Source organism: Paroedura picta, chromosome 3 (assembly GCF_049243985.1).
Source record: "Paroedura picta isolate Pp20150507F chromosome 3, Ppicta_v3.0, whole genome shotgun sequence".
Classification (NCBI taxonomy): Eukaryota; Metazoa; Chordata; class Lepidosauria; order Squamata; family Gekkonidae; genus Paroedura; species Paroedura picta.
In genome coordinates, this window is record NC_135371.1 from 96,873,094 (window position 1) to 96,886,404 (window position 13,311).

Below are 13,311 nucleotides of genomic sequence, written 5' to 3' on the forward strand. Positions count from 1 at the left end.
AAATATTGATATACTTGAATTCCAAATACTATTATGGTATTTGGATTTTTGTTGTTTTTTTTTTTGGGTGGAGGGAGATTTCTGGATTGTTTGGGTCCATTATTCCATATGGGGAACAGCTAGGGGAGATATTTTTTTACAAGTATGGTTGTTTTTAATGGCTTCTAGGTGTCTAGGAGAGTTGTTTTAAGAGATGCAAGCACAAAAATTGCAGCGGAGCTGCTTCTGCCTGCCCTTAAAATAACCCCCAAGTTTCAAGTTAATTAGACCAACAGTCCAATTCTACATGCCTCTTAGCAGAGTGCCCTCAGCCATTTTCCATTATTTTCTATGGAGGGGGAAACGGTGGGAACAAAACAAAACCTTGCAAGTTGCTTCCATGTTAAAAAGCCATGCATGCAAGTAGCAATCTCTGAGAAGAGGCAGCAAGCCAAAAGAACCATAACAGAGCTCAGTAATCACAGCAGAACCACAAGCCAATGTGTCAAGGCAAAGTCAAACAAGAGACACTCTTAAGTAGAAACTGAAGTAAGAAGGATAGATTTTTCAAGCCCAGCAAAACTTATTGAAGGTTGCTACACTGCATTTTATGCCAATAAAGGTACTCAAACTGACAACTTATTGCAGTGTATAAGAAGCCCAGAAGAACCAGTGCCACTTTAACAGTTGAAATAAAAGAGGTCTAATGGCAAACCAGAGAGTGTATACTGAAGTTGGGGGGCATTTTTAAAGGTCAATTTGCAAATGCTAGTTCCCAGTATTCCCAGTTTTGTTTTGTTTTCCAGAAAAATCTTGTTTATATTTAGGATGCCAATTATATCAACACATTTTTGGGTATATTTTTTCCTCAGATGTATTGGAATGAACACCCCTAATATGTACTCCTGAAACACTTGGAGTGGGGAGGTTCTGTAGTGGTTTTGTAGTGTTTTGTTCCTCTCTGAGCATGGCTTATTATTCTGTTTCATGAGATTCCTCGTGTTTCAGTTTTATCTCCTATTATATTTAACATTAATATGAAGGTTCTGACTCAAGTGGGTAGCCATGTTGGTCTGAAGTAAAAAAGCAAGGAAAGAAAGAAAGAAAGAAAGAAAGAAAGAAAGAAAGAAAGAAAGAAAGAAAGAAAGAAAGAAAGAAAGAAAGAAAGAAAGAAGCAAGTATAAGTAGCATGATGACAAGATCTGAGTCCAATGGCACCTTTAAGTCCAACACAGTTTTATTCAAGGTCCCTTATTGAATATCCTGGAAGATTGAAGTGTTCCCCTACAGGTTTTTCAGTCCTGTGATTTTTTATGTCAGGCTTGTGTTCATTAATTCTTTGGCAAGTGGTGTGACCTGTTTGCCCTATGTAGAGAACAGAGAGGCATTGTTGGCATTTAATAGCATATACAGTGTTAGAAGATGAGCATGTGAATAAGCATTTAATGGTGTAGGTCAGTGGTCCCCAACCTTTTTATCACCGGGGACCACTCAACGCTGGGGACCACTCAACACCTTTTACTGAGGCCCGGTGGGGGGGGGGGTAGTTTACTCCTGTACTCTCAACTACTGCCCTAGCACTCTCTGATCGCTATGGTAATGTTTAAACATCCCTTCAAAATAAGATACAGACACGCCACAACAATGAAGTGTGTTGTAAAGGGCTGGGGGGGGGGATGAAGTAAAGGGCCGGGATGGGAGAAGTGTCCTTCGGGGCCCACCTCCAATTAGTCGAAGGACCACATGTTGTCCGCGGCCCACAGGTTGGGGATTGCTAGTGTAGGTGACGTTGTTACATCCAGTTATTGTGTTATTGGATTGTATATGGCAGCAAAGTTAGCATCTGTGTTTGTTCCAAGCTCTGGTACCAGTGTCCATCTTCAAATTAGATGTTGCATTCTTGTGAGTGTGGAGTTGTTTGAGATTGGGGGATTGTCTGTGCACAAGAAAAGGTTTGTCCCCCAGTACTTGGGAAAGAGAACTGTCATCCAGTAGGGATTTCAAGTCTCTGATAATGTGCTGAACTGTTTTGAGTTTCGAGCTATATGTAACCACTAGTGATGTTCTGTTATTGTCTCTTTTGGGCCTATATTCCAACAGGTTTTCTCTTGGTATCCTTCTGGCTTTGTTAATCTGTTTCTTGACCTCATAGTTCCAAGAAAGTTTGTCATAGATCCTTCAGGCAATAATGTCTGTGGGACTGGAGCAGATGTAGTTGTAACACAGAGCCTGATTGCATGCAATGGATTGTTTGGTATGTTTAGGATGGTAGCTAGAGGCATGCAGGTACATTTGTCGGTCAGTAGGCTTTCAGTATAAGGTTCGGTCGAGGCATCCATTGTTTATTTTTACAGTAGTGTCAGGTTGATGGTGGGCATACAGTGACGCCAATGTTGATGGTTATCCTGCTTTCTGCGTCCCAAACTGCAAATCTGTTGTTTTGTTGCACAGGCTTTTTCTGTTCCAATTAACTTGGCATGTAACCTTGAGAAAGCTTTTTCTATTCTTAATTTCATCTTTTTATTTGCCTTTCAGGATTCCCTCTCCTCATTAAACCCCAAAATGAAGCCCAGCTTTCTGATGTGTATGTGCGTGCGTGTGTATGGAAACAAATCACAGAATATTCTTGAGGCATCTTATTTATTTGTTTGTTGCTTGTTTATTACATTTGTATTCCACCCTCCCTGAAGCTTAGGGTGGTTCACACAGAACATAGGGCACTATACATTAAACTCAGTTTCTGTGTTAATAAACTACAATGCAACAATGGTAACAATAAGAACAACAGAGGAGAACAGTTTAACAGGGTAATAATCAAATAGGTCCGTGGTCTAGATTTGGTACATGGATTCCTGAGAGGGATGTTCAGGGGCCCAATGTTGTTGCTGATTCCAGCCGACCTCAACCAAATGCCTGGTGGAAGAGCTCCCTTTTGCAGGCCCTGCAGAACTGTTTTAGTTATTTCAGGTTCTGATCTCTTCCGGGAGCTCATTCCACCAGGTGGGGGCCAGGACAGAGAAGGCTCTGACCCTCATTCAGGTCAAGCGGGCTACTTTTGGGCCAGGGATCACTAGCCAGTTGGCGGTGGCAGAGCACAAGGCTCTTTGAGGGGTGTAGGCAGAAAGGCAGTCCCTTAGGTACACTGGGCATTGACCACATATGGCTTTGAAGGTAATTACCAAAACCTTTAGCCTGATCCGGAATTTGACTGATAGTCATTGCAGTTGATGGATGATGGGCCAGATGTGGGACCTCTATGGTGTTACTTTGAGGACCAGCTGTATTTTCTGGATCAAGGGCAGGCCTACATACATCAAGTTGCAGAAGTTGAGTCTAGAGTTGACCATCGCATGGATCACTGTGGCTAGGTGTTCTGGGGTCAAGTAGGGTGCTAGTAGTTTGGCTTGGCGAAGGTGGTAAAATGCCAGCCACACTACTTTTGTGACCTGGGCTTCTATTGTGAGGGAAGCATCCAGAATCATGCCCAGATTTCTGGTGGAGTGAGCCATTGAGAGCTGCACAGCATCCAGGGTGGGCAGACGCTTCCTCACATGGAGCCTTCCTACCCAGCCACAGGACCTCCGTCTTATAAGGATTGAGCTTCAGAAGACTCTGCTTGAGCCACCTCATCACTGCGTCCAGACAACTGGCTAATGCTTCTGGGGGAGAGCCAGGGCAATCATCCATAAGGAGTTATGAAATATTCAGGCTCAGAATATTTTTCTCAAAGCTACAGATGTCATTCAGTTTTTCTACATGTCTACAACTTGATCTAGATTATGAGAAATGAGTCCCTCCTCAAAATGAATGGTGTCATCAAGTTTGAAAGGAGTCTTCTATTTAGCTATATGAATATTTGTGAATATAAGCAAAGTACTTTATGATTTGTTTGTTTTTTACAAGTTAAATAAGACACAGAGCTACATAGCATATACACTGTGTGAATGTGTGAGTTGAGACCCCACTTTGAGGCTTTTTAAAAAAAGTAGTATATAAATATTTTAAATAAATAAAATGGAGTAGTAAAACATTTGAAAGAGCTGGCTGCCACTGAATGTTTTCAAACTTTCCATCTACTCAGGGACTAGCTGTCAAAATGTTACTGAAAAGGAATGAACATTCTAGCTGTCATTAAATCCAGGTGTACCCGTAGAATGTTTTTTAAAAGGTTTTGTGAGTGCTTTCAAAGGATGCTGGAAAACACGTATCCAGCCACCTCCCTTGACAATGCCTTCTCTTCCTGAGGAATAAACCCTGTATTTCAGTGAGGGGTAGTAACTGTCCGTGGCAAATAACTTGTTATGTCTTTTACAATTACAATTCCAGTCTTCCCTAGACTACAGGAATTGTCTATCTTCTGGTTTTGATTCAGTCAGAAGACCAAAAGAACTACATTCTCTCTAATACATGTTCTTTCCACTGCAGGTTATTCTCTGCAGCTTCTTAAAAGCATGTCTTCGTTCTGGAATCCAGGAGAACCTGACAGACAGCACTAGGTAGCAGCAGAATGGATATGAGCCTCTTTTTGAGTCAGGTCCAGATGTGAAGAGGATAAGTCCCACTCGCCTAGTTTTTGTCAATCTCATTAGAAAATTCTTGATTAAACTGGATTAAAGTGTTACATGGGCCCTAAGAACATGAACAACTGTTGAGGATAGGCAGAGAACTGGGAAGAGGCTTCAAAAAGGAGAACAGTTGAGGGACAGGCAGCCCCAGTGTAAAGATGGTGAAAGAATAGGCCATAAGCAGAGAAATAGGAAACCTAAAGAAGAGGTCATAGGTAGGGATGGGCATAAGCTGGGAAATTCCAGTTCTGTTCAGGGTGTTCCCTAACAAAACTGAACCCAAAGCCATAAAATAAACCAGCTCGTTTGGGACAGTCCATTTTGCTTCCTCCCGCTTCGAAGCAGAAAGCTGAGAAATTGATGGTTTAAATTGCGGCCAGGCGGATCCACCAAGCTGTTAAGTTTCAATGGCTGAGAGCTCTTTCAGGCCATAGAAATTGTTTTTGTGATACTAATTTAAAAAAAAAAACAAACACCTGAGGAATTGAATGAGTAAACTGATGTGGGAACAAAAATGTATTTTTAAATATCTGTGCAGGTATATAACTGAGATCCGATAAGTCTTCAGCTTATGTTTCTGATTCATTTTTTGTTCTCATTCCTCACATAGTTCCATTAGGTTACTCATTTTCAATATTTTGAATAAGGGAAAGAGACTGAAAGTTACATGACCTGCTGAAAACAAGTCTAAGGTCTGTTAGTCATAGATAATATACATGCTGTTCATTGTCCCGTGACAATTCTCCCAGCAAGACAAAACTCAGAGTCCTAGACAGAAAGTATCAGATTCAGAGTTTCTTCACTTCAGTAGGTTCTTTTTGTAGGGGCAAGGAAACTCCAAATAGATTACATCATATGTTTTAAAGATATCGATAAAATGTCTGATTTGAGTTACAAATCTTTTAGGGAAATGTTCTGTGATTCAGAGTCAGCAGGTATCCGATATTCTGGATACAGATTTTTACTGTCATAACCAAAAGGATTCTTTATTTCCTGTAACATTTGTCATGTGCACGCCTTCAAGTATATTCGTTTTATGAAAAATTATTATTCCTGAATCACCCACCATAATCAAGGGAATCTGCCTGCCCTAACCACCTCCCATTGGTTTTATCTAGCAGCCTTGCACTTCAATTGGATCAGATTTCTGCATTAGCAGTAGATATCTCCTAATGGTCCAGAGAGAAAATAAAACCTTTAAGCCATAAAGACATCCTGTCTCATTCTAAAAGGAGATCCCAGCATTTAATTAACTTCATAAATTAGCTGTAGATATAGGACCATCAATTTACTGCCAAATGGAGGTAACATAATCTCTCTGATCCTTTCTGCCATTGTAATGGATTCCAAACATCAATTAATGTGTCCTTGAGCCCTTTCCATTTGGGAGCATGATGGTCATGGACAATCTAATGTGCAGACTCAGTTCACAAAGGAGTGCTAAGCTGTGAAATTATCAATAGCCTAAGAATTATAGCAGGTTGTTCGGTGGACTGTTTTTTTCTGGTCATGCTCTATTCTTTTCCCCGTTCTCATATTTTAGAGCTCACCCTGCTCCAACTGAGACTGCTGAAGATACACCTACTTCAAATGAACCATCTGTGGAAGGTGGCAGCATTGACAAGTGATTTTGATTTCACCTTCTACCCTTCAAGTGGACTTTGTTGCTTGGGAACCGTACCATGTCTGAGAGACATTAATCTCAGACAGCTTTTAGACATACACAAATTTGGTGCACCCCCCTCCCTTTATATATTAACTAGTCTCTTCAATTTTTCTATATCCTGTCTCCTTTTGTCTCCAATATATATGAAAGAGGCTGCTTGTAAATTTTATAATTGAACTCTGCATCAAACAAGTTGTTTCCATATGTAATTGGAAACAAGATGGAAAAACAAGCAAATAAAATTATGAAATAGCTTTCTCTTATAAGTAACTTCGTTTGTTTTCAGCTCTGCAATTTTTTATACACATCCTGGATATCCATCTACTGCAGGCATAATGATTGCCTGGTGATTTACTGTGTAGTCCTAAACACAGTTGCACCCTGATAAGACCACTGAAAACTGTGCTTGGTACTGCACTGTATATCCTTAAAAGGTATTAATGGGTAAATGACTGAACATCTGAAATCGTGATCGTATAAATAAAAGCGGTAAGGCATCCTGGGAGCAGTTGGTGTTAAGGTTTATGGGCCAATCAGGTCCATCATTGGCACCTTTAGGCCTCTGATTGGCCATCCACCCACTGGCTGCCCAATCAGATTAGAACTCCTGTCCCTAATGGTCTTCCCACAATTCTGCGGCTTCTTCACAATCTCTGGCCCCTCAGAGACATTTCCTGAGGTGAGTGAGCTGCCAGGTGTGCCTGGGGACTCTTTGGCTTCACCCTCCTGAGTCAATGGCTCTTGCCAACAGAGCTTAGGGAAGCCAGCCTGTGCCTTTTCTGAGGGGGAGTGCCCACCCCCCATCCCCCAACCGCCACCTTGCTCCTCTTACAGACCCTGGGGCACACCAGCTGCCAGGCCATCCCTCCCACCTGCCTAACATGGAGGCTACCACATGGAGGGTGCCTCCATGCCAGCTTCTGCTAACTCTGAGTAATGCCTGCAGGCCAAAAAAATCCCAGCAGCCCCAGCCTAAACCACAGAGGAGTGGGCCATGGGGGAAGGCCAGGGAGAGGGGAGGGCCCCCTAGGATTACAGCTCCAGACTAAAGATATCAGTTCCCGTAGAGAAAATGGATGCTTTGATGGGAGAACTCTCTGGTACTGTAATTGGGGATGCCATAGAATTACAACTCCAGAATAAAGCGATCAGATCGCCTAGATAAAATGGATGCTTTGAAGGGAGAACTCTCTGGTACTGTAATTGGGGGGTGCCAGTCTCCAGGTGAGACCTGGGATCCCCTAGAATTACAGCCTGCATCTTTGCTCCAGTGTCCTCCTGGTTGTTTTAGGGCAGGGGTGGCCAAAATGTGGCTCTCCAGACTATAATTCCCATGAGCCCCTGCCAACAGTTAAGGAACAGTGGCCTCTAAACTGAACAGCTCTCTCAGTTCCACCTCCCTCACAGGATGTCTCTTATGGGGAGAGGAAGGCCTTCCCCCCTCTCCATCCACACCCCCCCCCCAGAAACCAACCAAGCTCTAGCACCCGTTGTATTCCTGGATACAACGGACTTAACCTCTAGTACTTTATAAGGTAGGATAATATTCTTACTTTTCCAAAGTATTGTGTGCCATGATTGTGAAGACAGGCAGAAAAGAGAAAAAGAAAGTACATCCAATCAATAGAATAACAAGTCAAGGGCAGCATAGGTGTTTGGACAAGGAATAGAAACACAATGTGGGCAGTTGTAACATTGAACTGGTATATTGACAGGACACTCACAACCCTATCGCTCATCCACTGCAACTTGCCACCCCCTTGAACCTTCACAGAATCAGCCTCTCCGTCAGATGGCTGTTTTAAAATTTCCAAAGATGGAGAACCCACCACCTCCCGAGGAAGCCTGTTCCGCTGAGAAACCGCTCTAACTGTCAGGAACTTCGTCCAGATGTTGAGACGGAATTTCTTTTGAATTAATTTCATCCCATAGGTTCTGCTCTGTCCCTCTGGGGCAAGAGAGAACAACACTGCTCAATCCTCTATATGGCACCCTTTTAAATACTTGAAGATGTTTATCAGATCCCCTCTCAGTCGTCTTCTCTCCAGGCTAAACAGACCAAGCTCCCCCAACCTTTCCTCATACGTCTTGGCCTCCAATCCCCTCACCTTCTTTGTTGCCCTCATCTGGACATGCTGCAGTTTGTCTACATCCCTCTTCAACTGTGGTGCCCAAAACTGAACACAATACTCCAAGTGAGGCCAAACCAGAGCAGAGTAAAGCAGTACCATCACCTCCAGTGATCTGGACACGATACTCCATTTGATACAGCTCAAATCCCATTTGCTTTTTTAGTCACCGAGTCACACTGCTGATTCATGTTCAATGTATGGATTACTAAGACTCTTAGATCCTTTTCACACATACTACTGCCAAGACAAGTTTCCCCCATCCTATATTGGTGTAAATGGTTTTTTCCTACCTAAAGCTTTACTGAAATCCAGATAAACTATGTCCACGGCATTCCCCTGATCCAGCAAGGTAGTCACTTTCTCGAAGAAAGAGTTAGGGTTGGTCTGACATGACTTGTTCTTGCGAAACCCATGCTGAGTCTTAGAAATCACAGCTCTCAGTTCCAGCTGCTCAAGGACCGAGTGTTTGTCCCGACTGAATTTCATTTTATTCATTTTAGCTCACTTCTCAAGCCTATCAAGATCATCCTGTATTCTGATTCTGTCTTCTGTTGTGTTTGCTACCCCTCCCAGTATCGTCTGCAAATTTAATAAGTATCCCTTCTAATCCCTGACAGATTAGGATCCATACCACACTTTACCAACTTGTCAACAAGAATATCATTGAACCTTATCAAAAGCTTTACTGAAACCCAGAAATTGTGTCCATGGCATTCCCCTGATCCAGCAAGGTAGTCACTTTCTCAGAGAAAGAGATAAGGTTGGTCTGACATGACTTGTTCTTGCGAAACCCATGCTGAGTCTTAGAAATCACAGCTCTCTGTTACAGCTGCTCAAGGACCGAGTGTTTGATTATTTGTTTTTCCAGCTACAGATGTCAAGCTGACGGGTCGATAGTTACCTGGATCCTCCTTTTTCCTTTTCTTGAAGATGGGAACTACATTTGCCCTCCTCCAATCATCTGGCACTTCATCTGTTCTCCAAGAAGAGTAAAAAATAATGGACAGAGGTTCAGAGATTGCATTTGCAGTTCTTTTAGCACCCTTGGATGCAATTCATCTGGCCCAGAAGACTTTGTTTCATTTAAAGAAACTAGGTGTTTGTGGACTGTTCCATCCTAGGCCACCATTCCCGTTCCCCATGTTGTGTTACATTTTTGCCACATTGATCACTATTTCCCTCACAAGAGAAGACCAAGAAGAAATAGGAGTTAAGCAGGTCAGCTCTCTCTTCATCATCTGTTATAATTGCACTTTCTTGTCCTCGCAGTGGTCTGGTGTCCCTATTCTTTTTCTTGCTTGAAATATAACTAAAGAAGCCTTTTTTTGTTATGCTTAGCATTTCTTGCTAGCCTAAGCTCATATAGAGCTTTAGCTTTTCTAACACTTCCCCTACAATTAATGGTTATTTGTTTATACTCATCCTTGGTAATAAGGCCTTCCCTCCATTTCCTAAATGACTCCTTTTTATTCCTCAAATCTTTTGACAACTGCTTATGGAGCCAAATTGGCTTCCTTAGGCTCCTTCCATCTTTTCTTCTCAAGGGAATTGTTTGTGATTGAGCCTTCAGTGTTTCCCATCTCTTTAAGTCTTTCTGACCATGGGACTCTACACAACATACCTTTAAGTCTGTGAAAATCAGCTTTCCTGAAGTCCAGTCTATACGTATGACTACGTAAAGGTTTTCTCTTTCCCACGATTGAAAGGCATGGCTAGAATATGGACAAGTTGTTCAACTGTGTTTTCTTGTTTTTCTTGTTGTTTTTTTAATTAAACAAGCATGCATCTCCTGTTGAAGGATCTTTATAGGAAAAAAGTCTGCAAGATATCTTGGAGTGCCACATCCCAGATAGAATTGGGATCAGACGAAACACACCAATAGCCTGTCTTGTTATGGACTAATGACCCCAGTGGTGTGACTTGTTACAAGGGGGCTTTATTTGTTACACACAGAGGAAAACCTTCTTCAGTATCCCTTCACTTCATTCATGCATTTCTGAACTTTTTCCAATCAAATAGTTTCGGAATCTGTGCGGTACACCATAATATTTTGCACCTTCAGGAAAACAAGATTGTTTAAAACAAAAATGTATTTTGTGGTTATAGTGAACTAAGGGCAATGTAGCATGCAAGTATTGTTGAGAATCAGGATATGTGGACTACATTCATTATTAATTACAATACATAAAAGTGAAAAAGGTGAAATTCTCAGTATTATCTCATCAACTGAGAATTAAACTCCTACATGCTTACAAAAACATTTGACAGAACAATGAGGTATTATAACTTAATGTGCTTTACAAAATATAGAATAGTAAAGTCTGATTTGTAAGGGATCAAGTGATAATTTAAAGTAGCTCCCTTCTCTGTGTATAAAGCTTATGTGTTCCTTTTGTTCAGAGGTGGTGGTTGTTATTTTAACAACTACACCAGCATGGTGTAGTGCTTAAGAGCAGCAGCCTCTAATCTGGAGAACCAGGTTTGATTCTCCATTCCTCCACACGCAGCCAGCTGGTAACCTCAAGCTAGTCATGGTCTTGTTACAGCTGTTTGCTCATAGCAATTCTTTCAGAGCTCTCTCAGTCTTACTTACCTCTCAGGGTGTCTTTTGTGGGAAGAGGAAGGGAAGGCGATTGTAAGGCACTTTGAGACTCCTTGTGAGAGACTTCAATTTCTAAATAAGTAAACTCATGGTATTACATTTTCTTTATTAAGAAAATGCAAGCATCTACATTGAAGGCATAGTCAGGACTGATTTACAAAGCATAGAGTGAAAAATATAGGGGCTCTTCCCCCTCCCTTGGAAACTTGAACCAGGAACAGTTCAAAGGGTCAAAATATAGAATTAATCATTTGGCCATCAAGGATCAGGAAGGTATGGGAACTATAGGACACTAAAGAAAGGGAGAAAAACGAATGTAAGGAAGCATAAAACATAGTGGCAGGAAATCAACCTTGGGGGACCAAGCAAAAGCATCTGCGTTACATCAGGGCAAAAAGGCCAGGCTAAATCAACATCCTAACAAGCAACAGAATAAAAAAGAATGAAATCATGGCAGAAATACCTGGGGATTCTGACACTCCTTTAGGTAGTGAAAATTGGGATACAAAATCCAACTCTTCAATCTTTCAGGAACTTTACTGCCTCTTCATAGATTGATTGTTGCAGATCTAGGGGTTAAATATCAAGGAAAACTTCCCAAGATCTGTCATTCTGTAGATAAAGACCATCAAGGCTTTCCTGAGTCAGTGGGTCAAAAGACAAGAGCAGTTTGCTCTGTTTTCATAATGAATTCCCCTCTTATTTTTTTCCACTTCTGCATTTGTCCCTGCTTTCTGAGTAGATGTCCATCTGAGTGTTGTTGTTTTTTTCTCCTCCTGCATTGCTTTCCCACCCTTCAGGGTTCAGCAGGCATTCTTTTCACTTTTTAAGAGTGCTATTGCCACAAGTTTTCCAGGGGTTATTTTCACCTCAAGCTGAAGCTATTTCAAAGCAGAAACCTTTTCTTGATTTTTTTTGCCCCAGCCAGCCCCCCACTCCTGCATCATCCACATTGTTTGGGGACTGCCCACTGTATAACTTTCACCCTCCTCCTGCACTCTTAGTCGTACCATCACCAGTGCCAGTACACTATTATATTTGTTTCTATTGCCCTACCCAGCCTAGAGATTCAGTGCAGTCCTGGCAGAAGTGGTGAGGAGAGAAAGATTAGACAGGGACTGTTGCTGCACAAGATGTAGCCATTCCACCCAGCCATTATGCTGCTCCATCCCCTGTTTTTTTGCCTCGGGATACTTAACCCTATCTTTTCCCAAGTCCACATGAGGGAGCCTTTGCCCCCCCCCCCGGTATGCCCCCAGATTTGTTTCTGCACACAATAGCTGAGGGACAGGAAATGTTTAAAAAACAAAACAAAACATGGTTACTGCGTTATGATGCTGCATCGTTTTAACAAACAAGGTTGTTGGGAGTTTTGTCCCTGGAGGACTGAAAACAAGAAAAGTCAAGCCACTCTGTATTTCCTTTCACCCCCAAAACCTGAAGCTGTGAATGAGGTCTTGCAAGCTAAATAGAAAACACAAGGGGCAATCCGGCTAAATTGTGGACAGTGGCACTCCAGCATGCCTGTTGCTTTCAGTTTATAATTATCTACTGTATTGTACCTGCCCATTCTTATGTATTCAATAGATATTGATGTGCTGCACTTGATGACAGGAGGGTAGATGACAGGAGTGATTCTGGGGTGGGGGGAGCAATGGCTGAGACTGCCCAACTGGGTTTTCCCACGCCCCTTACATATACCCGTTGGATCACATGTCAATGCGGATTTCTGTGCATTCTCTTGACCTGAGCCAATTGAAGGTGCAAGTCAGGGGCCCTTCCAGAAGGAGTCCGATTCCATGTGGAATGGGGGGTGGGGGCCACTGGAGGCTGTTTTATTGTCTATGGGGTTGTATCAGGATTTAATGAATTGTCGGTGGGAAATAAATAAATAAACAAACAAATAAATAAATAGGACAAATAGAAATCAGAGCCTAATCTGTCATGAGGAAACTGTCCCATTGCTTGACCTTGTGCCGCTTTTGGGACAACCCCCCCCCCTTCAGGTTGGTTACTTCTGCTGAGGCTGTGCTGGCTCTCTGGGTAGGGGAGAGCCAGAGAATGAGGCAGCTGCAGCGCAACTTTGCTAGGCAGGGTGTGTGTCCAGTTTGCCTTGGCTTGTTGGACTGCAAACTTTCTATGGTGGCTGAACACCAGCAGGGACCCCAAATGCACACAGCAATCCACTGGCCTTTTCCCTTTATGGGGACCAATGCAGGAAGAGGCACCCAAGAGGGCATTCAAGTTTCCCACCAAAGCTGCAAACCTTTCCATCCTCTGCACTCTTCCCATTACACAAAGCGGGCTGCCCATGGCTTGGCCTGCTTGCATAGCCCTCATGAGAGCAAAGGATCTAAGCCCAACATG

General features: G+C 42.5%; 1 protein-coding gene across 7 annotated transcripts in view; it reads left to right on the forward strand.

Moving 5' to 3' along the window:
- Nucleotides 1-13,311, forward strand: part of ARHGAP26 (Rho GTPase activating protein 26) — a 423,503-nt gene that overhangs the window by 345,766 nt on the left and 64,426 nt on the right. Inside the window, exons 22-23 of one of the 7 annotated variants that reach the window (XM_077326945.1) lie at nt 4,405-4,475; nt 6,088-6,439. The exons of 4 other annotated variants lie outside the window; for them this stretch is intronic. In XM_077326945.1, coding sequence (XP_077183060.1) covers nt 4,405-4,426 — 22 coding nt within the window. In that variant the 3' untranslated portion in view covers nt 4,427-4,475; nt 6,088-6,439. Of the gene's footprint in view, nt 1-2,514; nt 2,555-4,404; nt 4,476-6,087; nt 6,440-13,311 lie in introns of those variants that run through there. 2 more of the 7 variants (XM_077326944.1, XM_077326946.1) reach the window with 2 other exon arrangements.